This window comes from Xiphophorus maculatus, chromosome 2, assembly GCF_002775205.1.
Source record: "Xiphophorus maculatus strain JP 163 A chromosome 2, X_maculatus-5.0-male, whole genome shotgun sequence".
Lineage (NCBI taxonomy): Eukaryota > Metazoa > Chordata > Actinopteri > Cyprinodontiformes > Poeciliidae > Xiphophorus > Xiphophorus maculatus.
This window is the reverse complement of record NC_036444.1, coordinates 18,066,192-18,093,917: the sequence shown is the minus strand read 5'-3', so window position 1 is coordinate 18,093,917 and position 27,726 is coordinate 18,066,192. Positions and strand designations below refer to the sequence as shown.

Genomic DNA, 27,726 nt, shown 5'->3' with positions numbered 1-27,726 from the left:
CCACGGACTGCAGGCAGCGATTCTTTGCCTCTTCGTTCTTCCTCTGGGACCCCAATTTCAAAATGATATGCAAACACTACTTTCAACTGAAAAGCGAACCTTAGTGCATTGAGTAACAGTCCTGTTCTTTTCCTCAGATTAGGTAAGTTGTTTCTGATGTCTCTAGTTCAGGAGGGGGCTTCACATTTTGTGTCTCTTGATGCACTGACTCCAGCCTCAGCCCACTCCTTGTAAAGCTCTCCAAAATTCATGAACGGACATTTTCCAACCATGCTTTTTCCTTCCACTCAACTTTCTATGAAAATGCTTGGACACAGAACTCTGAACAACCAGCTTCTGGACATCTGCCCAGTCAGCAGTCTTCCCCATAATTGTGTCCTGCTGGCCCAGTATGGGAGACCAGTCACAGCCTGACACCTTTGCAGGTGTTAATTGGCAGTTTAGGGTGTGACACCAGGAGCTTCCATTCTTCAAATATTTGAGCTTTATGAGATATGATCTGTTCTTTAAATGAATCACAGGAAAGACCAGTGTCAGAAATATACAGATGTTTATTTACAAACATGTCTACCTTTGCATAGAAATTTAAAACTCAAAGTAAACAGATTATTGGAAATTTATGCTGCATTTCTTTTAGCACAAAAAAAGACAAGTGAAAATCAGAAGTTTTAGTTTATCACATAAATAAGATTAGTATGTCTTTAAAATTAATAGACATCAAAAATACATATTTGTATATTTTGGTTCTTTGGAATAAAAAGACCCCATTGGTCAGAGTTCAGAGATTAAATCAACTCTTCAGTGAAATTTTGACATTTTTACCATCTATAAAGAAAGAAAAAAGGCAAAATTTCACATTTTTGATGACGGATCAGTTATAACTCATCCCTGTTCGCCCTCAATAAGACTTTTTGCTTCACATTTTTATTGAGAAAACTAATGCAACTGTGATAACTGGGTTATCTAAAATAGATGCTCTTTTTATACAATCAAACTTGTAAAGGCTGAAACTTTGCATAAGACAGTTTTGTAAGAGACTTTTACATGTGCTATGCTTGTAAATTATGAGTTATGTTCTGCTCCTTTCTCTGCTGTGCTGAGGGAGTCGGCTGAATGTCGGCCAGCTGCTGCCAGGACGTCTTGCTGTCGAGTCAGATCGTTCAATCGTCACCCTCTGCAGGGATCCGAGGGGTCTAATAAACAAGGAGCTTCACACTGAAGTGGAACCAGAAATGCAAAAACCTGGGCACAAAACTGTAAGGCTCTTGTGCCTCAATGAAGGCTGAAAAATTCAATCTGAATGCATCACTGTGATATTGAGGTCTTTGAAGGAACCAGACAGATTCTGGTCCCAAACAAATCTTTAAACCAAACAGTGCAATACATGATGCGATTTATTTGTAATAATGATTCCCGTTAACGATATTTAACTAACCTAAGATGTATTTTAGTCAAATATCTTTTATTCTGAAAACTGTAGACATTTATTTCTATGCCTAATTTGTTGTGATGGTCAATTCCAGGAATGTTACTCGTTATGATCAGAAGAGTCGTTAGTAAACAGTTCTACCGGTTGCCGCTAGATGACAGTAGCTGCAACTGTGCAGCTCATACTAGAATTTTCTTGGAGAAAAACAAAACTGTCTTTACGGTGCTTGGTCTTCATTGGCCACCTTGCTTAAATATGGGAAACCTTTAATTTTTTTTTCAACAAACAGTGTAAAATTCCCTGTAACCTTTGACCCCGAGATCCCCACAGCAGGACGTCCACCAACCTGGCTTCATTCCTTCAGCTCCATCCCTACGACACCTAAAAACACTCGTTAAATCCACTCACACAGAATCCATCCATCGATGCACAGACATCAAACTCTTACAATGAAAGCATCTCCTCTTTTGTACAAAACATCTTAAAAATATATACTATTTTTTGTACATTTTTGTGAAATCAAACAGGGAGAAAAACAGGAAATTTTAAAGTGGAATTGTGCTCATTTCAAAGATCTGGAACAGCAGCTCACACCTGCAAACTACAGTAAAACCTAAATCCTGCTGATTAATAAATTAAAGCCCGACTTTGGAGTTGATCAGGACGTCTGAAAAATATTGTCTGTTCACAGGTCTGGTCTTCAGCAAGTTTGGTCTTGTTGCAGTTGGAGACGAACCTTCAAACTGGAAGGACACCGAATTAACCCAAGTTGGTTTAACTGGTAAGATGAATCATTGATGCTCAAACACTTTCTCCAACATTACCCGTTGCCACATCCATCCACCATCTATCACTTTCTTTTTCCTCTGTGCTTTAACCTGTTCAAATGTTTCTTAAAAATTATTTCCACATAATCCTGAAAGACTATTAAAGCATTACCTCTTTACTCCTGACTGACAATCTGTTTAACGTTTGCTTGATTAATATTGGCACAGAAGTGCAAAAACAATCACAGTGAGAATAGAGATCAGACTGGTTCTCACACATTCGTATGGCTGATCTGTAGAAAACAATGTGTTACAGTGAGTATGGATGCATTGGCTGCTGCAGCATTATGGATGCTGGGGGGTTGGGGGGAGGGGGCTATAACAGGTGGACGGGTCACTAATTAGGGAGGCTGTTAAGTCCAGAGGCCCTTGAGGAGAGCCATTCGTACGTTAGAATTTCTCGTCAGGAATGACTGTGTTGAAGGGATGATCCCAGAACGTGGTGGTGATTCCAAAACCTGCAAAGAGAAGCGTCACAAGAGAGAGATCAGAAAACAGAGTGATCGTAGTTTAAAGAACCGTAGAAATGTTAATGGAGTGAAGCAGTTACTATCAAAAACAAAAGCAACATATTAATTATTTAAACGGGCCATCAGCTCGACTCCTAGTCCAGGGGTTTTCAAATCCAGACCTGCAACTTTTAGACGTCTCTGCTTCAACACACCCGAGTCAAATAATGAGATCATCAGCTTTATTCTGGAGAGCTGGACTGGACATTGAGGTGATTCAGTCATTTGATTCAAGTGTGTTGGAGCGAAGGACACCGGCCCTCATGACCCCTGCCCTTTCCCTTTATACCTGCCAAAAGACCTGTCTTTTGTCTGCATTGAACACAACATGGCAATATTCTGCCTCATTCTAAATTTTATAAAGAACCAAGATCCAATTTTTACAAAAACCTTTGGAAGAAGAAGTAAATTCAACACCAGATTGTACATTTAGGCATGGGGAGGCATCCCAGCCATAAAAGCCATAAATCCTAGCCATGCTAGGACATTAGTTACTTTTTTACTGATATATTGTGGCAGAAATTTTAGAAATGAGTCGGGAAGATCAAGTTTGTCTGGTTTTCAGCATTTAATCAAATAAGTAGGGAAAAAGCGAGAATAATTTATGAATGGGGTTGGCTGGCTCTGAAGTTAGGATGAGAAAGCTTTACAATAACCTGTGCTGATTAGACCAGATGTGTCCCCATATGTTACTCTAAGTACTTCCTCTGGAGCAGGGGGTCAAAAAGACCTTATAAAAGCAGTTATGTGAACTGAACAGCCACAGTCTGATAGTAACTATAAACTGGGTTGAAGATTTACAAGAGTTATATAAAAAAAAAGAAGTTCAAAACCACATCTAGGTCCAAACTGATTACAGGTGAAGTAGTGGCAACAATTTGCCCGTTTCAATTTATGTGACACTTAAACTGATTTGCTCACCTGATCTCTGGTGCTCAAAGTGATGTTTGACATGGTAGGCTTTCAGGCTGTACAGATATGAGCCTCTCTTTGGCGAGCCATAGTGAAGATAGTAGTGGATCATGTCGTACACGACGTAGCCGCCCAGCCCGCCGACAAACACCGACACACTGATGGTCTCCGGCAGCGTCTTACAGAGCGACATGTAGAACAATCCCACCACTATGGAGGCCAACCCAGGAGGAAAGACCAGCCGAGAACCATCGTAGGGAGACTGGAGAGAAACACAACCAGAAAAATCTGTGAATTTGCATTCAGCATACTTTACTCAGACACCCTAAAGGAAATCCAGTGCAACAAATTACTTTTAGTGGTGACCTAACTGTGTGTAATTTAATCATTGACCGACAGAGCTGTTTTGTCTTTCATAGTATCTGCATTTAAAAATAAAACACACTCGTCTAATAATTATTTGCTACTTTCTGTTTGTCACAAAATCAATGTAAAATACATTCAAATTTATGGTTTTAATGCAACAGATTTGAAAAAAAATTAAAAGGATCAGAAATTACATTTCTGAATCAGTTTAAAAACATTTTATAAGCCTCAGTAAATGCTGTTGCAGTTAATAAAAAAAATAAATTAAGTGTCTTCTATAATATGAAGCTTTGATTTTTGAAAGGTCTGCAACAAATGTTTAGATTTTTTTGACCTAATGAAAGAGAAATTAATTAGAAAAAGTGGTTTATGACCAACAGATAAAAGCTTTTATACTTTATGGTGCTGCCCGTGCAGAAGGAAGTGTAGCGTAATGAGGTAGTAGTTATGAGCCGGCGGTTTCATGTGGAAGACGAAGCGGTGGATGCAGTACTCAATGAAGGTCCACAAGAACCAGCCAATCATGAAAAGGACCGGAAACACATGCTTAGGGATCGGTATGGAGAAATCTGCAAATCCAAACGTGCAGCAATGAAGACAAATTTACATACTGCTTGTGCAGCATCAGCAGCACCATGCAGGACTGCATCCTACCTGAGGTGAGCTCTATCCTTGTGTTGCCCTGAGCCAGGGTGGTGTAGCAGTGCCAACTAAGATAGAAGACAATAGGAAGCCAGACTATTGGGACCCAGTACCTGTAGCAACAAACCAGAAAGAATCATAAAAGGGTCATATTTGGACTGTACAGTATTAATTTACAGTCTGTTAGGATTTTGGTTCAATAATTTTCCCCCTCATCAACATTTGTTTGGTATTGGTTCCTTAAGTGAGAGAAAGAATACATCCAGTCCAAATAATGTTTTGAAACTTTAAAAATCTGGCTCATTCAAACATAAATTATTCCAATACTAACAATACAGTATTTGTTTTTTCATCTCATTTATTTATATAAACCATTTTGAGAGATTCTAAACCTTAACCCTACATAAATCTTATCCTGGAGTAAGATTTATGTACTCCTAATCATGCCTGTAACATTACAATTACAGGTAGCTATGCAGCACTCGGCATTACTTTAATTCTGCAGAGACCAACAGAGAAAGTTTTCCTGGTTGGCTTAAAGACTGTCAGGAAGTTAAGAATCTAGAGAAAAATTTCAGAGACCAGTTAGTCTGAATTGTGATAAAATAATCTCCCAACACATTGAGCCCAGGGATTCCTCAAGCCTGTGTGTTCAGCCCATTTCTGTTCATACTGTCGAACACACATCTGTGCCTTCACAAGGGAAAACCTGATTGAACTTGCAGATGAGACCGTAGTCAGAGGACTCATTCTGGAGCCTTAGATAAAATTAAACTAAAAGATCATGGGTTGTGCCAGTAGTCAGTGAATATGCAGTAGTAAGTGAATATCAAATTCCTTTTTTAAAAAGTTGAAGATTTTTAAGGAATATTAGGGAAGACAAAAGTTAAAACATTAAACAGGTTTTATGTCACGTTATTTTACTCTTAATGTTTAAACTTGTAGACTTTTAACTTTGTTTAATATGTAGGTAAAAAAAAATAATAAGGTTAAATTACAAATATCATTGAGTTTAGTAACCCTTCTTGTTATAAATTAAAACTTATATAAAAATTCTAACAACAAAACAAATGGGATGCATTTGTAGGTCTGTTGCAGCAAAGGCATCTTTCAAACTGAAACTACAGCTTAGGAGATGAATATGCCATTTTTAGCATAATAAGTAACATTTATTACCAGGACGTTTTGGTCGCAGCTTCCATGAATGGGTTTCCAAAAAGTCGGATGGGTTTGTCAACTGGCTGGTGAACCCATGCATCATATTTCTCTCTCAGGTTGCCGACCTGCCAGGCCAGAGGTTTCCGCCAGTCCACCAGATCCTGCACAGACGCACAACCAAGTTTTTACTAAGAGCTACATATTCCCTCCAGCAGGTGGCAGCAGAGAGTTAAACATCCAGTGATTGGCTAAAACTAGGAAGCAGTCTAATGGTAAGTGTATTTGTCTGCGTGCGATGCTGCAGGTTTACTTCAACCCAATAACGATTGCAATAATTAAAGACTTTCAATGAGTCCAAAGGCCGACACTTTTATTTTATAGCTCCTTGTGCTGTCAGCCTCGTTTGGGCCATACTGCTGTGTTGTGGAGAACCACACTGATCTGATAGTCAGTGTTGTAGCTTTGACAGAAATGCTTCAGCTTGGAGAGGTGAGATGGAGATTCAGATTTTATCTGCAAATCATCAAAATTTTAATTGTGGTTTAAAAGATATTGATCAAACCTCAGATGATGGTGAATTTGTCCTAAATCCTGATATATACACAGAGAAATACAAACATAATACCACAATTATGAGAAGCCCTGATCATTTCCATATCCACCTTAACAGTGAGCTTTATGTAAATATATGCCCAAACACACACAGCTTAGCTATCTGGCACATCTTTTTCTGGGACTATTCAGTGACAGCAGCAACCAGCTGACTGCTCTGATCAGTTTTTCGAACAGGAAAACAGTGGTATACTAGGAAATTAAATTAAACAAGCTGGTAGAGTGAGTTCTGTGAACCAGCTGCTTTGTGTTACTTGTCAAAGGAAAATACTTTATGTGCATCAAGTTGAACAAGAAAAAAAAAAAGAAGTGAAAATGTTTGTCATGTGGTAAAGAAAAGCAAACAACTCTTGCAACTTCCTGAAAGTAATTATGTTATCTTAAAGAAACAGTTTAAACAGAGAACAGTTCCCCAGCAGCAAGCAGCAGTCAGGGTGATAGCTTGGAGAACCAGAAAAAGTATTAAAAAGAAGGGTTTTTTTTATTCCTTTCTTAAAGGAATCAAAAAATATAGGAAATGTCCAAATTATAGTTATTTCAGGCTGCTGCTCTTTTTTTTTAAAGTTTGTCCAAATGCCCCCCCCAAAACTTGTGAAATGGAACTACATCATGCTCTCTAGTCAAAAGCCATCTTCAGGTGTTCAAGTTGTTTATGTTTAAGTTTAATGATTCATGGAAAGTAGGGTTTTATTGTTCATTCCTGAGGTGACAGGAGTTCACAGTTGCAAAAGACTTATTCCTAGAAGTAGAAGTTTGTGTCATAGTCTGACGCTCAACATGTCCACAAGAAGCTCAAGTGGCTAAATAGTTTTATACTTAAGGATTGTTGCATAATAAATATTTTTGTTACCATTTTCTCAATTTTTGAACACAACGAGGATGCTTAAAGAATCCTTCTGATTCTACAAGTCCAGCTAATCCTGCTCATACATAGTCATTCACTTTGTGTCTAATTGGTTTTCTGGGATTAACCATCATGCATGCAATGTAAACATTGTTCACCTTGGAATCATTTTATCTGGGCAACTGGGTGGCAAAATACATAAATATTGTTCAAACTTCACATTATGTTAATGTCTATAATGTTAATGATACACTTAATTTAATGAATGCCCACTGCACAATTTAATAATTGAAAACTATTGTCTAATTTTTCAAAGGTGAGGTTTGTTTGCATAGGGAGGGCAGGTGATCTAATATGAACCGTCATGTGTTTGTCACGTGAGAAGCAACACAAGGTAACAAGGCCATGTGTAAAAACATACCTTACATTCTTGAGTCACAGTGAGGACAAATATCATGACACAGACTTCTGGCATGGAACCCAATGGGGAAATTTTAGATAAATGAAAAACTGACTGCAGCGGCCGCCAAACTGTTTCACCACATGTCTGCAGTTTGATGGCTGCAGGCAGAGTTAAACAAACGCCTGGTGAATTTAACCCAGGGTTGACGAAATCAAACCACATTGCCGCTCTGTGAAGGGAGTGTCATGAAGAAAGGGTGCACGTTACTGGGAGAACTTAAAGGCTGAAGTGTCCAGCTGTTTTGACAGCTTTTGGTTTTTCTTTCCCCAAAGCAACAGACAAGAACTCTGGGACAAATGCTTTGGGAAGTAAGCCACTCCTCTGATGCATCTCGTAAAACATTGAAGAGTCTAGAATGTCGCTTCTTATTTAATACAAATGCTGCCTAGAGACGAAAAAAAGCCAGCCAGACAGGTTGAATCTGTCACGGACACATAGAGGGATGTAGTGACCTGGGTTTGCAGCAGCTAGTGAAAAAACACAGTTTAAATGAATGAACCAATCTCACCTCTCCAGTGAACAATGTTAGCATTTGCATGAAAATGGATTAAGGGCCCATTTTCTGACATGTCATTGGGTGGTAGCTAGTGTGTTTTCTCACATGTTTGCACATGCCTCCATTTGACAGTGTGGGAAATTCAAAGTCTACAAACACACCAGAGTTTGAGAGCGGCCCAGTTCAGTAACCCAACGGCTGTTGACCCCAAACGGGATCTTCTGTTATTTTACCTGCAGCTTAAATCCAATTCAGCCAATTTAGTGGCCAAGACTGATGGAGAAACAGCACTGAGGAAAGCTTAAGCCACTTTTGATTTCTTCCAAGCAGCTAGAGTTTCTTTGTAACATTTTAAAGACAGCTTTATGGACTTTTTACAGGGTTTTTTTTTTTAAAAATTGTGGATTTCAGCTGGTTTTTCCAATTTGGTATTTTATTAGATTCAACCAAAGGAAAAAATGCATACTTGTTTTATACCTCACTTCCTTCTTTGTGTCCTTTAAATGAAAGTCAGTGTTTTATATTTTAGATCATAAAATAAATAGTAAATTCTGGAAACTGATATTTTTGAGATTCTAGACACACATCGCTGGTCTATATGTTTAGTTGATGAGCTTTTTATTTGCAAATTAGCATTTGTTTCATCTGAACAAAGAAACCCCTTATTGCTAGTTTGCATCCACTGAAAATTTTTATCTCAGACCTTTATTTATATTTCAAAGTTACAAAGTGAGAATCTTGTGAAAACTGTTAAGAAAAAGCTGCCAAATGCAACACAAATCTCAAATAAAACAAGTTCTGGATGTTTCGTATGAAAGTCTTTAGTGTTTCTATACGTTTTATCTTTTGAAACACCATTTACAGTAAGAGACTTTTTCTTTGTTTCTTTGTTTTCTTACTCAAAATCCATCCAGCCATCGGCAATCCTAACAGTTTGGGTTTTGGACATCACCCGCTTGCCGTTTCTCTCCCCTTCAACTTTAGCATCCACAGATATAAAGAAATGAGGGGCGAATTGAGACTGAACGATGTATAAAATGCTGAAAACACACCTTGTCTAGATCCACGGAGCTGCAGAGCTTGTAAGGGGAATTCTCATCCTCATCTTCCACCTTACTTGTTTTTTCTGCAGACTTTTCTTCTGCCTCTTCACTGGCTTTTCTTCTCACTCTCAGAGTCTAGAAGGAAAACAGGAAACGGAAGGAAACATTTAATACAAGAAGTTGATTAGTGGGCAGTTTTTATACAAGAGTATAAAAAAAATTAAATAAGCCATTTTTCTGCCAACAAAATGGCTGCAGAAGTAGTAAGGAAACAGATGAACTGAAAATGACTCCTAATGATTGGGTCAGGATGAACAATGTTTGCTATGAGCCAGTCTATTTGATTATTCCACTCTGACCTTTGCTCCTCTCTCCTGAATGTAAAAGTCGTTTGTTATCGCTGCTGCTTATGACCTGCAACAATTTACAACCGGTGACCATTGAGCAGCTACGTCAGCTATTCCAGTTGCCATGATTTTCAAACAGTATGACGCTTAAACATTTTCTCATTTATGTTTAGAACCCTGAGGCATTTGCCGGCTTTTAGAGTGCGAGTTGGTGCTCTTAAAGCTGAGGCGGTAAACTCCTCCTGCAAGTTTTAAACGTGTCTGTCCCACTGCACATCAGATGTGCAATTTAAGAAATTAAGACATGCAAAGAAATAACCTTTAATAATCAGGTGAGTTGAAGGAGACGGGGAAACAATCATTTCGGTTTCCAGAGCAGAAGTGATATTCTTCCCTCCTCCAAGAATTTCTGAGCTTGACATATATAGTCTGCTCCCAGTGGGATGTGTCTTTAAAACCTAAAACGTAAGACATCCAGGAAGCTTCCTGATCAGATTCTCAAACCACTTCAGCTGATCCTTTTAATGCATAAGAGCAGCAGCCCTTATCGTTAAAGATGAGATCTGCCCACCTCTGCAGAAAGTTCTCCGTCATAACTTTTATCTCATGACCACAAGTAAGGACTGGAATGTCGATGGACCAGTAGGTTGAGAGTTTTGACATCTTCACTGCAACATACCATAGCAACTCGCCCGTCCATCTCTGGCTCTATCCTACAATCACTTGATAAGAAATCAAGACCCACAACCTGGAGGGTCAGTCCACCGTTTAAGACTTAGACCAGATACAAACATCTCATCCACATCCCCCCAAATACTTAATGTTTCATCCTGGGGTAAAAATGTTTCTATTTTTAAAAATAAAAATAAACTGACTTCAGCTGGTTTTAATGTTACTCATTAAACAAAAATTGCTTATTCTAAAAAAAAAAAAAAGAAAGGCACAAATTGTTTTGCAAGTTTAATATTTTATACAGTAGGTTATAAAAAAAGTGCAAACCAGATCCCAAGCTAAATATTAGGCACCTTGTATTCAAAATGCATATTTTTCTAAATATCTGCCATTGCAACCACAATATTCAGGTAAGATGTAGGAGATGCATCCTGCTTTTTCTAATCCAAACTAGCAACTCAATCTCTTGTATTCCTTAGAAAAGTTATTATTTACACATTTGCTCAAAATGTCAGCCGCTATACTTTAAATAGTATCTTCAATATTTGTGGAAAACTAAACGGCAGCAATGCACAGGTTGTGTTCAGAGATCAAGAAAGGCAAGTTTAGGTTATTTTGTTTTGGTTGGATGACATTTGTGGACTTAATATTGATATTTTATGCTGAAATGAATGAAACAAAATATTAGGACAAACACTACAGAGATGTGATGACGTTGATGCCATTTTAACTGTTCCATCAGTAACAATGTTGTTAAATCACATTTCTGATCACATGAGCCTAATCTATTGTCAAAAAATGATAAAATCTACACTAGCGTAGCCCGACATTTTTACTCAGTGTCTCCAATGGAAATATTTATATGAATTAATGCTGAAGCGACTAGAAAAAACAAATGTAAACAACAAATTAAATACCAGATTACAGGTGTAGTGGGTACTACAGGGTTTCTCCACAGTTTTAGTCAACATTCTGTACTTTTCCTAGCTTTAGATCTGTTGTTTTTCCAGCCAAACTTCACTCTGGATGTCTAATAGACATTTATACAACATTCAGTTCCACAGCTGGTAGCAGAAATGCTGCCATGCAGCAAGAATATCATGGTTTGTGTGGGTTCTCCCCAACTACACAGATCCCTCCCAGATGTGTGGTTAATCACTCACTCTAAACAGCTCCTAGGAATGAGTGTGTGTGCAACCCTGTGTGAATTAATGGGGTACAGCAAACGGATGGTGGTTAAGAAGTAACCTTAAAAAAAACAAAAAAACTGAATGGATGGATGCAACTTGGGCGAGTGAAGAAAGTATGTGAATATAAATATTTTCGATTTTCTCCATTTTCTTTACCCAAACGGTGTTCAAAGAGGAGACTGTTGGAAACCTACTACTAGTAGTACTAAAAGACAAACTCACTGGAACATCTGTTGAGCTTTATGACATGCTGCTGCACATCCTTCAGGTCTAGTCTGGTTAAATATTCATCACCAGGCTGCTGAGAGACACATGCTCAGGGTTGGCTGTAGTTTATTACAGACTTTGCTTCTGCAATTTAACACCTACTGTTGCAACTTTATACCTCACCAGCTTGTTGTGGCCGAAACAAATAAAAGGCAGGCATCTGTTTACTAAAGTCTTCATTGAATTTGAAATGTTTGTTTTCAGCAACAGTTCAAATTCATCAAGAATATGACAAATTTATGCAAAACAAATCAATGCAGTCGGGTTACATTTGCTCCCGATTCATCCTGACCTTATGGAAACCCAAACAGCATACATCACAAAGATTAGACAAAAACATGAATACTGAATATAGACCACCTCTGATATGCAATAACTTCCATGTCACATTCGCCTCAACCTAAAATATTAATAGGGTGACATTTCTGGTGCAACCAAACTTTCTGGTCATGAAATAGTTAAGTTCCTGTTGGGTTTTATCATACATCTTTATGAACTTAAAGGAAGGACAAAGGTCCTAAACCAGTTTGGGGAAAAATATGAGTCCAGAGTTCAGTCGGTATGAGATTTTTGTTGTAGAAGAAAATTAGAACAATGAAATCCAGAAAAAGTTTTTCTGCAATAGCTACAAACATTTTTTTTGTCTTTTTACTCTTCATACATCCTCCATTTAAAAAAAAAAAAAAAAAAAAGCAGAGGCACAGCTTTCTGTTGGTGAGTGCAATAAATGTCACACCCTTTGTAACGGCAGCAAATAACCTTGGTGTTGTTTAATAAGCGGCGCCTCTTCCCACTTTATACATACAAACACAAATGTGACCTGAGCAGTGTGTCATCAGACTCTGAAGCTTTGAGATGATGTCAGAATTAGAGATTTAAATGTCCCAACTGGGTTTCCTTTAAAAGGCGAGGAGGGTTTATTTTTTCCAATAGTTGAAACAAGTGTGTTTATTTTAATTCTGTTTAGACACAGCTTTGAAACCCCAGCAGGGTGAGCTTAAAGCAGGTCATCCAGGTTAAAGGAATCTGACCGGAAATAATGGTTTTATAAGCCACAGATTTAAGAGGAGCATCAAATTCAATGGAAACCAATAGATATAGAACACGAGCCAATCTGCACTATTACGCTAAAATAGAAAGATTTATTGCTGGGTGGTTCTGCTTCAGTGATAAAGCTGATCCATGACGTTTTGTTGTTACAAAATATCAGAGATACTAAAACAGCACACACTGATGATGCTCGGCTGATTTCATACTCGTTATTTATTAAGCAAAGATAAAGTCAAAATGGAAAGACACGGGCTGCTCCATCCAATGTGGAAAATGACCAGCAGGTGCTGCTTATCCCACACACTGATCATCTAATCACTGATCATCATCATCATCATCAGGAACCAGCTCTATAACACCAGATATTCTTTCAGTTTGCTGCAGTGGAACATACAGATGTGTTTCCACAATGCCAAGAGGGAAAGTCAGTAGCAATGTACTTAGAGACGCTGCTGTTGCAGCTCATTTTACAAAAGAAATACTTTTTACAAGTGCAAAACTCTCCAGGCAGGACTTGGACGTTTCTGCAAATTCACCCTGAGGTCAGACTGAGCAGTATGATGAGGGAATTATGGAGAAACTCAACACCTCAAGTTCTCAGTTAGCCAACATAAATGTTGACATTTATGACAGGACAATAGCCTATTCCATTAAACACAAAGGTTCCTTGGTGACCCATAATTAAAACACACTCAAATATGCCTTTCTCGGTAGTGTCTCCAGGAGAAAATCTTTGCACCAAAAAGAATATAGCAGGATGCCTCGTGTTTGCATAGTTGCCTCTGAGGGAATAAAAACTTGTGGAACAATGCCTGATGGGCAGATGAGATCAGAGTAGAAATCCTAGGCTTAAAGCACACTTCAACAGCTCATACCAAATGACGCACAATTGTTTTGTTGTTACAAAAGAAATACAGGAGAGATGCTCTGGGCTCGTTTTATAACCACGACTTGAACAAGTCAGGAGAAAATCACCACCAGCCCCTCACTCCAGTTATGATGCACAGTGGTGGAGGGTTGATGATTTAGAGATAAATTCATTTAATACTTATTTTAACTGTATAAACTACTCTTGTCTCAAAGCATTTGTCACTTCTTAGAACTGCAGTCATAACTTGGAGTCAAGCTGAACACCACAACTTTTGCTACTTCAACCAATGATAATATCAGTGACTCAGGAAATATTCACTAATCCAAAATTCAAAACGTGACTGTTCTCCTCAGACTACAACAGACCAGTAATATTTCATTACACTTAAGTCTTATAACTATATTCAACTTGTAGTTTGTGCTATATCATCATGTCTACTGTGAATAAACTGAACATTCGTCTCGCATCACTGATCCTTTTGAGAAGGCTATGCAAAATACCAGACAATTCTACGAGAAATACTTACAAATGGAAGATTTTTAAGTATTTTTGCTATGTGAATACACAGAACATGCAGTACATATGTGTACCATCATGTGGGTGTAAAATGAGCCACACACACTGATTGGTTTTAGTTTATGTTTACCTAAAGGTGCTTTGTGGATAATCTGGAATTGCAGAGACAGTTTTAGCTCTTCAAATGAATTTGAGGGAACAGAAATTAATTATAGTCAGTTGTTGGATTGTGACTTCAATTAATAATGAAAAATAAATAGTTGAAGCATAATCGATCATGATCTGCCAAAAGTTAATAAAGAAAATAGAAAACATCAAAGTTGCCTGTGAAACACTTTGCTTTGGTTGTCATTTTGTTTCTCAATAAATGATCATTTCAATGAACTAGCAAGTAAAAAGTCCCGACATTTGGTCGTGCAGAATGATTCAGCATGACTTGACTAAAGGAGAAAGGTTGTTTTCGAGGGCTTTCAGCAAAGGAACAAAGCAAGACAGCAAAACTATGATGAGAACAGAGTCATGTGCAGCTGAATCAGAGACCGAAAACATCAACAAAGAAAAGAATTACACTTGAGGCAACGTTTTACTGGAATTACACCAACTATGATGCAAGTAAAACCAGGGGGAACACTTCACTTAGACAAGAGAGATATCCCAAGGAAGGAATTACAACTTTAAAAAGTGTAAATCACCCAAAAGATACATGCATTAAAGAGCGCAGTGAGTCCTCTCTATTTGATTGTAGTACTTTTCGCCATTAGGGTTTAAGATCAGTGATTTGCAAATGTAACCCAGTCCAAAATAAAAGTATTTTTTTTATCGAGTTAAGTTCGTGGAAGGAATAATAATTTAGACTGTGTTAAACATGTTTGCTTAAATATGTTAAAATTTTTATAAATAAGTGTTAACAAAAAGCTGTACTGACGTTATATGGTATAATAAGTTAAAAGAATTTGGAAAAATGTACTTAAAACCATTTTATAGAAAAGTAATCTTCACCATATTTTACTTTGAAGGGCTGATGTGTGTAAGAGGAAGTGGTGTAGAGCAAAGCAACTTTACTGGTCCGTGGTTGGGTGAGGGTCAGGAAGGGATAGGAGAGTAGAGTGGAGAGACAGGAAGTAACGACGCGGATGAACGTTTTTGCTACTGCTGTGGAGAAACACATGGCAAGTAAACGCAGAAGTCCTGAAAATCAAAATAAAGTCATTCAGAAGGTTATTCAAGCACTCAAAAAAGCTAAAACCCCAAGTGCACAGTCTCCTACTGATGAAAGCGTTGAGCAGAGTGCTACAGTGAAAAAGAGTGCAGTGGCTAACCTACAACCTGTTGGGCTGCCAGAAGGGCCATTAGGGCCACCGTCCTTGGAACCTTTAAAAATTAATGGACAGCTATGCGATGCCCTATTAAACAGCAGTTCCTGAGTTACCATCATCTTTGGATCCTGGTACAGGAAGTACCTGTCTGACGCATCCATTCATCCTGTCAGTAAACTAGACATATGGCGTTTGACTGATTCCAGCTACCCATGTCTCGGCTGTGATAGTAGATATGGAGTTTCCTAAGAAAGTGACTGGAGCTCCAGCTACTTTGTCAATCCTAGCTCTGATTTGGTCCAGACCAAACCCCTGTCATCATTGGCACCAATGCAAAAGCCGATCTTCCAAAGCGCTTGGCTAAGCTGTGTGAGGAAACATTTGAGGCGCATGTCCAGACATTAGGAATACACAGTCTTCTGCCTAGAGATGCAGAAAGAAATTTGGATTTAAAAGAAGAGAATGAAGAGAAGAGAGCATCTTCCTGATGACCTCTTGGTAGTGGAGTCTTCAACCTTAAATCCCCTTCCTGCTGGTGTGTTGCTACAAGCCATGGTTATTCCAAGTAATGCTGTGGCTGTGAACCAGCTGACGTTATTGTTCCAGAATGAATCCTTGAGACATAACAGTTCCAGCTGGCACTGTTGTAGGATATCTGTGCGTCACTGATGTTGTCACAACAGTTTCCAAACAAAGCACTGTAAATTCAGGATCCGATGCAGGTCTGATGAATTTTGGAGAGTCACCCGTTCCAGAACAACGGAAGCAAAGGCTTTGTCAGAAGCCATCTGAACGAGCATCTGTCTTTTCTCTGGATGAGCTGGATGTGGGACTCGCTAAAGAGCTAGAGCACACAATTAGACTGTCAGATCCCAGCCCATTTCGAGAGCGTTCCAGACGGATCGCTCCTGCAGATATTAATGATGTACGCTGTCATATTGAGCTATTTTTCAGAATAAAGTACATTTCTGCAAATTATAATGGCGGTCTAATCCCGACTCAAATCCCTTTAAAGTTTACATCAATTTTGTTTATGATGAGAAACAAAATTGTTAAGCCATAAATGCATCCATTTTTGCAGGCATCACATGCCAGCCGGCATAGACAATACCTGCAACAGAGTCCAACTGATTTTGCATTTTATGTCACAAGATGGTTTTCTCTTTCAGTGAATGGGGAAAGGCTTGGAAGTCATAATGCATCCATATTTGCTCATTAGGCAAATTTACAAACTGTGCCACCAGGTGGGGTTTTTTTTTCCTCCTTTGCACACATACACTGGACAGGATATTAACCACCAGGAAGTGATTCAGGAAAGTCTTGGCAAGCGTTTTTATTTTTAGTTATATGACTTCACCTTTGAACAACAAAGACGTGTGCTGTTGGGTTGCAGTAATTGGAGAGTAAAAAGAGTATAAATGATACAATTTCTTTCACTTTTATGCAATAAATATATACATTAGGTGTGAAAACGCTTTGTGCCTTCGAGGTTTTATTTGTTGACGCAAGCTCTGTACATGAGTGGCAGCACAAATAATTTCTCTCTTTGTGCATGACATTTGAAATTAACCAGTAACTCAATGTGATCAGAGAAAACTGTTTAATTTCCTAGCTGAGTCTGACCTGAGCATCTGGTGAAAACAGTAATCTGCCTAACAATACTTATTCACACTGCACTGTTATTTATGTTGAACTGTTTCACTCGATGAGCAAATGGTGCCCCAAAAAATAAGGTCAGTATTTTCACATTTTGAGAGAGAAGTTGTCATAGTAACAAGCTTGACACCCTTAGAACAAACTTGGATCTTCAGTCAGTAAAATTAAATAAAGTTTGTGGTTGTAAAGAATGTCTAGCTGTAATCATGCTAGACAGACTGAAATTCAATTATTTACATTCCACTCCATTTCTAGTTGTAACACAATAAAATCAAATTTAGTTCTTAATTACATGGATTGGTAAAAATGTTCGGTCTCAGGAAGCCAAGCTACTCTTATCGAGTCACTGGCACACAGGCTTTACCTCATATTTGGTTTTTCAGTGGCTTACTTTGCATTTAGTAACATCTCATAATGATTTCACTTAATTAATTTTGCATTATTTTATGTTCCCATTGTTTTATTTAGTATCTTAACCCATTTCTTTACAAATCCATGAAACGGGTTGTGACAAAACTGAGGTTTCTACAAAATATTAACACATGAACCCTTTACAAACTTTGCAGGTCTGGAGAAAGCTGGTGCTATTGACAATGAAAACCAGAGTCCACAGCTCATTGGAGGGCTCCAAGTTCAGGGAATCCAGGAGAAATTTTCATGAAGGAATCAAGCTAAGAGCTAGTCAGATCAGCCCCATTGAAGAGAGTGTCCACCATCTTAAGTTCAACTGTTTCCTCTGAAAATCTATATTATGCGAGCTAAGACAACTTGCATCCTTCTGGGCAGAGTGTTAGAGCAATTCTAACTGAGTGTTAGCCAGTTTATCAACTCCAAAAATTGCTGACTTCCTTTGGATAGAAATACTGAACCACCCCAGAGGACTGATCAGCCCACACAAACTCCATGTGCAACACACGCGTTGTTCAGCTGATGGGGAGAAAAAAAAAGGCTTGATCTTCAATCCGAGATTAATCTTACTGCTGTCTATTGCAGATACTGTCTGCGCTTACATACTCCTCACAACCCTGCTTTTAAGAGATCTTTAGGAAAAGCAAGTAATCAGACAGAAATCAGCACCAACAATCAGTTTTAATTATAAACTCAAACATTTATAACGCAAAAGGAACAGTGGTCATAAGATGACTAAGACTTCCTCTTTATAGAGACTGAAATGTTGCCGAGTACCGACTATTAAATAAAACAAGATGAATTTATGTATAAAATACATTTAAATCCATGTTAGTGTTCTAAAAAGCGCTGTGGCAGTATTCCATTAAAACGCAAGAAATCCTTAAAAACAGGTCAAACTAGGACCGAGTCTTGGGTTTCAGACACAAGCAGGCAAGCAAACAAAGCAAGTCAGTATTAGTGTCATAACATGAAAGTTTTCTTTGGAAATTTAGAGCTTGAGTCTCATATTTTATTACAAGATGTATTCCAGCATGTTTAGTTACAGTAAATGAATGAAAAACATTCACATGTGGGACTATGAAGCTAGACAGATTTTGAGTCTACATACGTTTTGTTTAAAAAAAAAAAAGTATTATTTGTTAGCGATAAAGAAAACAGGAGAGAGTTTGTATTGGATCCAGGAGTGCCTGAGTAAACTCCTCAGAAAAGAACCCAGACAATGAGTGGTTTGGCAACAAAGTTGACATTACTCTCACTTTATATTGGTCTACTTATTGTCAGGCTGAGAAATACACCTATTAATGGGATTATAATGGAAGGGGACAACGTTGAGACTTTTAAAACACTATTAATCCAACAAAACTCTTTGGACTCTCACCCCAATTTGTTTAAGACAATAATTTACATTGGAGAGTAAAAAGAGTATAAATGATACTCTTTTGTACTCTTCTCAGACTAACGGAACCTTTTCAAGGTGAACAAAAACAATCTTAATAAAAAGCATGAATGAGCTCAATTTACAGAGAAAGCAAGCTTGAAGAGTAAAATAGAAGGCGTGCTCTGTCCCAGGAGGAAGAGGAGGCAATGCCGTGAAAGAATGAGAAAAACAAAGAGGACAGTTGGAGTGGGGCGGCGATGTGGCCTGGTACCATCACAACACAGACACTACAGTCCGCTTCCACTGGGAGAGGAGGATGAGGGGCGAGGAAGATGGATTGAATGGATGTTTTCGTTTGTGACGACAACCTGATAGGAACACCAGTTTGATTAAACAATTAAAAACAAAACAATGAAAAGTGTTTAATGCTTTAAATATTGTTTTTTATTTTTACACCCTGGATGACTCTTCAATCTGCTCTTGAAGTGTTTGTAGGCCAAACACCCCTGTTCCATTGTTTCCTCAAAGCATTGTGTCTTTTAAGACAAAGTGACTTTGTTTTTCATTTGTTCCTAAAGTTCTTTAGGTTTATCTGAAACATTCAAGTAGAAGAAAAAACGCCCAGCAGAAATCTGACAAATACTTTTTAACAACACCAGATTTACAAGAAGAGGAAGCAAAGGAGTGGAATTAGGCAGGTAATAAAATAACTGAATAGTGTGGTGGTGAGTTGGCTCAAAGGTTTATCATTTGTTTAATTATCAAATGAACTAGATTTTTGAACTGGGTTTAAATCTAGTTCAGAAACATTAAAAGAAAAAATATTCTTGGAATGATCCACTTCACCTTTATGAGGCTTTAAAGTTTTATGCAACATTTGTTAGCACACAAGCAAAATATTAAAGAAGGCGCTATAAAACAAACAACACACACTAGATCAAACTATGGGAAATGAACAGAATGTTTTCAAAAAGTTTATGGATTATCTTTTGCATCTCTACCAATCTCCTAAAGAATTAAGCAGATCTATGTCGGCGTTTATTCATCAATAAAAAAATATTGCACACCGATTATAAAAACAAAATAAACCTAAACTGCTTTTCATAAAGTGGAACAGATTAGTAAGTGAAATACTTATTTAAAAAAATGTGTCATTGGAGGCTCAGTTCTCCAATGATACAACTGACCTCTCCAGGTTTTAGACTACCATTCAGTTTCCAAAGCTGTTGTACTGCAAGATTAATGTTAAATACAGAACGGTGCTGTGTAGGTGGTCATAATGTTATGCTGATTGATGAATTGCTCTTTTGAAGTTGGATTTGCTTAAATCTAGGATTCAGTTAGGAACAGATGGGTTTTACTGTAGTTTAGATTTTTTTTGGCTTAGTGTGCGAACCAAACAGATTTCAAGAATATTTCATGTCACTTCTAAAAAATTTTCTTTCTCATTTCCTCATTACATTTTATTGCTAAGCTTTTTATTGCCACAGATAGGGACCCTGTTGGACCACAGGACTCTGTACGGGCCAAGGTTAGAGTCGTTTCTTCTGGGAACAAGATATTCAAGCAGATCTGGCTTTGGTTGGTTTGTCAGGCTAATTCTGATCAAATAGTATAACAGTTATGAAACTACTGAATGTTTCCTCACTGTAAAACCTGATTTATTCATTTTTTTAAATCAGAAAAATATTCTCACTCAAAGATCATAGCCTTCTTTGTGACAGAATTGCTCTTCAGGTTAATATACACAAGTAGTTTGACTCTTTCCAAACATCTGAGATGATAAATACAAGGAGTAACCACCATGTTTATGAATGCTCATTTTTAAAAGACAAAACTTTACAGGTTAAAATCAAAATGAGCTTTCATGACATCTCTGGTTACAAAGCAGGTAGGAAGGGCGGCTCAAATCGACCCAAGTCTGGCTGGGGGAGTTTATTACTTCAATAAAGATAGGATGGTGTTGTAAGAATGACATCAGCAACTCCCATACCTTTGAAACTACGCATTTTGTTCCCACAGTCAGGGTTGTGCAAGCTCACACTTTAGAGGAACTTGTTCGAAGCATGGATGCACCAATCGACCAATTTTCCCTTCATGACCTCTGATCCGTTCTTGTCAAGTCAAATCCTTCAGAAATCAGATTTCCCCCCCCCCCCCCCCCACCTGGCTAATCATTTTTATTGTTGTTTCTGGCTTCATTAATGTCATTAGAATTTGGCTGGTCAGACCTGAGAAGAAAACCAGAAAATGGTTTTTCCCAGGAAAGGCCTGATCAGTGCAACGTTAGTTCAAAGTTCATTGCACACAGAATAAATAAAGCTAAGCTGCTCTCAATCACATATTTTGATTCGAGATGCTTTTTCTATCAGATACAAATTTTTATTTTGAGAAGGCCTTTTTTTGGTCCTACTTTTCACATGAAGAATAGAACAGAAAAAACCTTTTGATACATGAAACAGATCAAAAATCACATCTTCGATATTTGAATTGCTGACCAGTGTTCAGAGGTGGTCAAATGAAAACTGTCAAATTTAAATCCCTTTTTGTGCTCATCTGATTTTCTAACAAAATCTCTTGAAACAAAGAAAACAAATTCTTAGCAATCAATTTCTTTCCAAGGAATGTTCAAGGAATTCATTAAAAAAATATTAAGGGTAAAATATGAAAAACAGGGATATGATGGAAAAATTGCCTATTGTTTTATGATTACGTTAACCTCGTTGTTATGTTATGTCTTAATGTTTAATGCAAACCCATTCATCTCTTTTCCTTGCAGCTGCAGAAAACCATGTCTGGCAAATAACCTCAGATAGACCTTTTCCACACAAGGTCATTAGAGATAAAGACGTAACATAAACCATAACTCAGTATTTAAGAGTCATTAGACTTTAGCACGTAATAAAATATTCAATTCCACCATCAAATGTTCCTCTGCATCTAAAGATTTTCACTTTGCAGTAGCAGAAAGTTGTATTACTTAGAGACTTTTCAAACCTACATGGAGATGTTTGGCCAGAACACAAAGCAGAGAAAACCAAACAGAATAATCAGCAAACAGAAACTGTAAAGCACACTGTTGGAGGGCTGATGATGTGGGGTTATTTTGCGACCGTAGAACCTTAAACTCACTGAGTCGACCATGAACTCCTCTGCAGCACCGCTGATATTGGAGAAGCCATTTGTCCGGCAGCTCAAGCTCACCTCAAACTGGGACAACAGTGGTGAAATTACAACAGAATGACAAAAACAAAAGAATCAAGGTATTGAAATTCTCCTATCAAAGTCCAGATGTCAACCTGATGAGATGCTGTTGTGTGCAGAGACAAAAGTCAATAAACCTTGATGAACTGAATCAATGATGGAAAGAAAAATAGAAACCGTGATGTCAAGGTATGATTTATTGCTGATGAAAGTGGTTCTATGAGATCTTGAACAACAGGTTGAACAGTTTATCCACCATGGGCCCATATCTATATTTATGATCAAACTCATGTGCGCTCTGAATATGAGAGTCATTTGTCTTAAAATAGTCACTCACTCTTGGAGTTAAATATATATACTTGCCTGACAATGAACTGAAAAGTTAATCATTGAACACAATGACATTTTGTTAAACTAGAAGTTCATAAACATGACAGCTCTATACTAAATGAGTCCAAAAGGGTTTCTTTATTCCTATTTATTGCAGCAAGTGAAGGATTTTTAGACCTTAGTCATTTTAGTCATAATAACTAAAGTCAGACTGGTCAAATTGAAGAATGATAGGATCAGACTAGAGAACCTGGATAAAAGTAATATAGGTGTGTACAAACAACACAACAACTGTAGAAGCATGTTTGCATGTTCATACTTGGGTGTGACAGCAGAATGTATCCAACGTGAGATCATTGTGGAAATAACAGGACAAAGGTTTCCACTTTGAGGAGTTTTATAATGATGAAACAGCCGTAATTTTTTATGATTGGTTCTCACTAACACAGAACAAGTCACCAAACTGATTTATTTACAACTAAAGAGAAAAAACACCTTCACCAACAAGCTTTAAGAAGCTTAAACTTTAAAATCAGCCTAAGATCATTTAATATCAGTTTTAGACTTGAGTTTCATGATATAACTAACTATAGAGTGAACTACTAAGCATATTACTAAACAAATTAAGAATACTCAATGACTAAAAAGAAAAAAACAGCCACACACTAAGTTTTTAGTCATTTCCTTCCACAACAAATAAAATTTAACAATGACATCAGCATCAGGAGGAAAAATCAGGCCACATGTCAAGGATGGACGCTCACACAGCAGACGACTGACTAACTTCTCTACTGCTTGGTTTCAGTCACACATATCGCACATCTACACATGCTGATCTTTTTGCACCACAACGCTTACTCTCTATTGCTGAAACGCCTCAACATTAAAGTTCCTCTACCATAATTTATCGTGTCAAAGTAACATGTTGGGCGAAAACTATTCAATGTTTCGTTAAGGGAGTCAACGAAACATTGACTCCCTTAACGAGTCATTTTAGAATTAGAGGTTGATAATCAAAGATTTTCTGCTTTTTCTTTAAACTCCATAAATTTAGGTGCTGCTATTGATGTGCATTTCTCAATCTGGATCCCCAGAGTACTCTCTTCTGTATGCTTTAGATGTTTAACAGTTCAGACACACCTGATTCAAAGGAATGAATTACCTCAGCAGCTTGTTATCAGGTTCTGCACAGCTCTGTTTGCTTTCCGGTTCAGGGTTTTGGAAAACCATTTCCAGGCAAACCCTACTGAAAACCAGAATCCAGAACAGGTCAACCAACTAAAGAGAGTTTCTGTAGGCCTTGCCTGCTTAAACTTTTGTTGGTTTCCACATCACCTTTAGTTGTGTTGTTAGTGAGGTCTCTTTTCAACAACTGGCTAATAATTTTAATTCAGCTTTCCCGGTTGAGGGAAACTAGCATGACTACCATATTTGTGTTTTGACTGAATCAACTAACTGATGGAGGTTATACAAGTCTGAGGACATGCATCCTGTATCTGTTCTTTATAGTTAAGGCTTAAATGGAATATGTGGATTACTATTTTAATAGCAGGTTTATATTATAGATAGAGCTGCAGAATCTAATAAAATGCTGCCATTATCAAATTAGTGATCGTTAATTACTGGTTTAAGTGACTCCAGCAGTGACAGGCTATTGAATTTCATGCAGTCATGCATCTTCTAGATAAATAAATGGATATTGTCTGGAAACTAAAAAGGTTTCTATATCTAATTTTTACATACTTATCCAAAATGAAGAGACATAAAACTCCACACTTTTAAGACAGAAAAGGAACCCTAAAGCTTCCAAATAAAGACTTCTTTATTTTACCGTATTTGTCTTTATTCTGAGTTGCATGTTTACGTTTGACATTTTATTTTTCAAACTTGTCCTGCTAATTCATATTTCCTGAAGCATACTTTTAAACTGAACTAGTGCATAACAAATATACAGTATGTATCCACACAGTGATATGGTTTACAGCTTTTTAAGGCAGAGATCTGTTATAAATAATGACAAACATTCATTGTTGTCCATTGTTAAAAACAAAAAAAATCTTGAGTCAACCTCTCCAACAGCACATAATTTATGAATGACAAACGTAAACAAGGCCTAAGTTGTGCAAAGCTAGCATGCAAAACTCAAAAATAAACCCTCGTGTTTGGTTTCAGTTCACTATATATATATATGTCTGAGTTGCTTAACAAGAGATGGGAGATGCAGCCAAAAACAAATGATGGAAGGCGAAGAGAGTGAGGGTGACGACACAAGAATGGATAAGTGTTTTTAGATAAGAAACTGGCCTCCCCGACTGAAAGAACCCGTTGAACCTGTGTGACAAGGACTCAGGATTTCACATATTTTTGTGGCCCCTCTCTATGTGCCTGATCTGAGCATGTGCAACAATCAGAGGCGCTCTGTAGCAGCGAACATGCGAACAAGGTGTCGCGTTACCACACACAAGCACACAGAGCCAAATTGCAACAAAACACACTGCGAATCCACTTAGTGTGTTTGCTTTGTGAGCGTTACATCTCCTAAAGAGAAGAAATTACTGCCAGACATCCACCTACCGTTCTCCTGGATGAAATCAAGGTTCATTGTAGAGGTAAAATAAATCATTAATGAACTTTATAGAGGGATCCTGTTTTAGAGCTGCATGCAGAGGGCTAAGATAAATATAAACTGTAAGCTGCATCTCAAATTAGTGCGGATGAGTTTGTATGCATTGTGGAAATACATATTTAGCAATAAAAAAAAATGGAAGAAGAGCAGATGTCGGAGTTTCAGAAAGGCAAAAAGAAAAAGTTAAAGTGGTTTTCTACCATAGTAAATAAAAATTAAGGAAGAGGCTCTTTGTTAATGAGTAACTTTCTGGGTAACTAAACATCCCATTATGAGGTCATATTCTTTTAATTATTAGACTTTTGACCTTATTATTCTCACATGATGTTGAAAAGTTTAACAAATGACATTGAACCATTTTCCCCAATTTTCTAACATGTTAAAGTAATTTTAACAATTAAGATGCAGAAAAATTAAAGTACAAAGAATTCCTTAGGACTTGCATTATTTTTGTCAAGGGGCAGTAAGATGCTTACACAATCTGTCGTTCTCTGCATCAATACAAAGAAAATAAAACAGAACACAAATATTACTAACATATTTCTGCACCAATTCTTTTTAATATGCATTAATGAATTATGATAAAGTACAAAGTAACCTGATTAAATTGGTAATTAGGTAACATTGGTAATTTATAAGTTGATGCATTCATACTAATGTCACTTAGGATGGCTTCACAATCATCCATCAGCCAATGATTCATTTGAAACAAAATCATTTCTCCTCCTTAGTTAAATTGCTAAAGTACATCTGCAGCCCTTAACATAAACAAATGTTATGGTTTGCTATGATTTTAAAGCGGTTGTAGTTAACCACATCTCAACTATAAAACTGTTAAACCTGTTAAGCTGAAGACGGTTTAGGGATGTAAAAACATCACCGTTTTCTTTGTCCTGTCTACACATACAGTCTGATACATGTGTGTAATAGAATATAACTAACACAGAGGGATAATGACAACAGCCTGACGGGTCAGTACAGCCAAGTGTTATAAAAGACAATGCCCTCGTCTTCCAGAGACAAGTATAACTAAATAGTTTCTCCTGCCTTTTGTGGGATCTCGTCGTTTGGGTGTGGCTGACTGCTTCACTTTAGCATGTGTGCCAAACTGTTTGCTTGTTTGCAGAAACATTTGTCCAACAAAATGCACAAAAGCCCTGTGTTAAAAAAAAAAAAAAATACAGCTTTTGTCATATTCAAAGTAACCCATAGAGTAAAAAACTACATTAAGAAATCAAGTTGTTTATTTAGCCTTTCAGTAAGATTTGTAGCTTGTTTTTGTTGTCTATTTTTAAAATCTTATGGCTGTTTTTGTATTTTGATGGTAAACAAAAGGGGGAAAAAAAACTACACAAGTGTAATTATAGGACCAGTTAAGTGAAACACCAACAAAAACAAAAAGGTTTTTCAATGAAAATCTCAAAAATTTGAGATCGAGATGATTTGATTGTACATTGTCTGCTTCAAAAAGGTCAATACATCATAAGGCTCAAATACCTACAAGAGTAGGACAACAGGAAACCAGTATTGAATAAAATTTTAAACAAATATCACATCTGGATTTATTTTGCAGTGAAATCAAACAGTCACATCTGGCATCAGTATTAGTCCATTTATTAAACTCCTCCACATATATTCCCTCCCGCTCTCCTCCCTGCTGAACCTTGCCCTCTCGCTATTTTTCAGGTGTAATCGTAGCGATGAGCGGAGCCACTTGAGGCCTCCACCTGAGCACTAATTGCAGTGTCTCTATAGCAGCAAGGGTAAACAATATCCCAAGTAATGCATCACCACGGTGATAAGCAGCTCTCAGGAGTTGTAAAAGAGGCAGTCCGCCCGAATGGTTTGTTGGGAAAAACTGATGACGCATGAGTTGGATCCGAGAACCTGGGACAATCTGTGCTTCGCTGTGGCCTCAATTAATAGTCATTGTTAGATTAATTGCCAGCATGAATTATATTTATGTTGACAAAAGTAACAGTTAAAAATACATAATCTGTGTTTGAGATTAATCATCTACTTTTTAAAATATTGGTGTAATTCTTTAAAGCTATTAAACTTAGAAAGTCAAATTGTTTGCTTTACAAAAACACTTTTAGCCAAAGTTAAACTCTTCAGTTTATACGATTTACAGTTTTGCAGGATTTATCAAAGTCTTTAAAGTTCTTCTTTTGTCTTTGCCCCCTGGTACTTGATCATTTTTGGATAGTTTTTTGCTGATGTCACTAAAATCAGAAGGATAAAAACTGTGTTATAACACATGGACAGCAAAACTTATTTTTAAATCTATATTTAGACATCTTGTTACCACCAACCTCCCACAAAGACCCACATCGTTTCCATTTTTTAACTGAACCCATAAACCATATTGTTGACAGACAAAAAAAGGATATTAGCTCCAACAAGGTGACTCCCATAGAGCTACTAATTGAAAGTCTCTTTATTATAACTGATACTTCTTAGGCCTTTTAATTATTAACTTGTCATTTAAAAAATAAAAAATTGGACAGAAAACAAACAAACAAGAAAAACAGCCATCAAAGTCCAAAGACCTGATCAAAAAACATTTAAAATATTAGTAGGAGGTTGGA

At 37.3% G+C, this 27,726-nt stretch overlaps 1 protein-coding gene across 3 annotated transcripts in view; it reads right to left on the bottom strand.

Moving 5' to 3' along the window:
• Window positions 1-533: 533 nt before the first annotated feature.
• Window positions 534-27,726, bottom strand: part of fa2h (fatty acid 2-hydroxylase) — a 35,412-nt gene continuing 8,219 nt past the window's right edge. For 2 of the 3 annotated variants that reach the window (XM_014473768.2, XM_023325367.1), the window contains exons 2-7: window positions 9,311-9,436; window positions 5,862-6,004; window positions 4,698-4,798; window positions 4,440-4,612; window positions 3,687-3,939; window positions 909-2,714 (exon numbers count right to left, since the gene is read on the bottom strand). In XM_014473768.2, the coding sequence (XP_014329254.1) occupies window positions 2,647-2,714; window positions 3,687-3,939; window positions 4,440-4,612; window positions 4,698-4,798; window positions 5,862-6,004; window positions 9,311-9,436 (864 nt within the window). In that variant the 3' untranslated portion in view covers window positions 909-2,646. Of the gene's footprint in view, window positions 2,715-3,686; window positions 3,940-4,439; window positions 4,613-4,697; window positions 4,799-5,861; window positions 6,005-9,310; window positions 9,437-27,726 lie in introns of all 3 variants that reach the window. The other variant, XM_023325356.1, reaches the window with a different exon arrangement.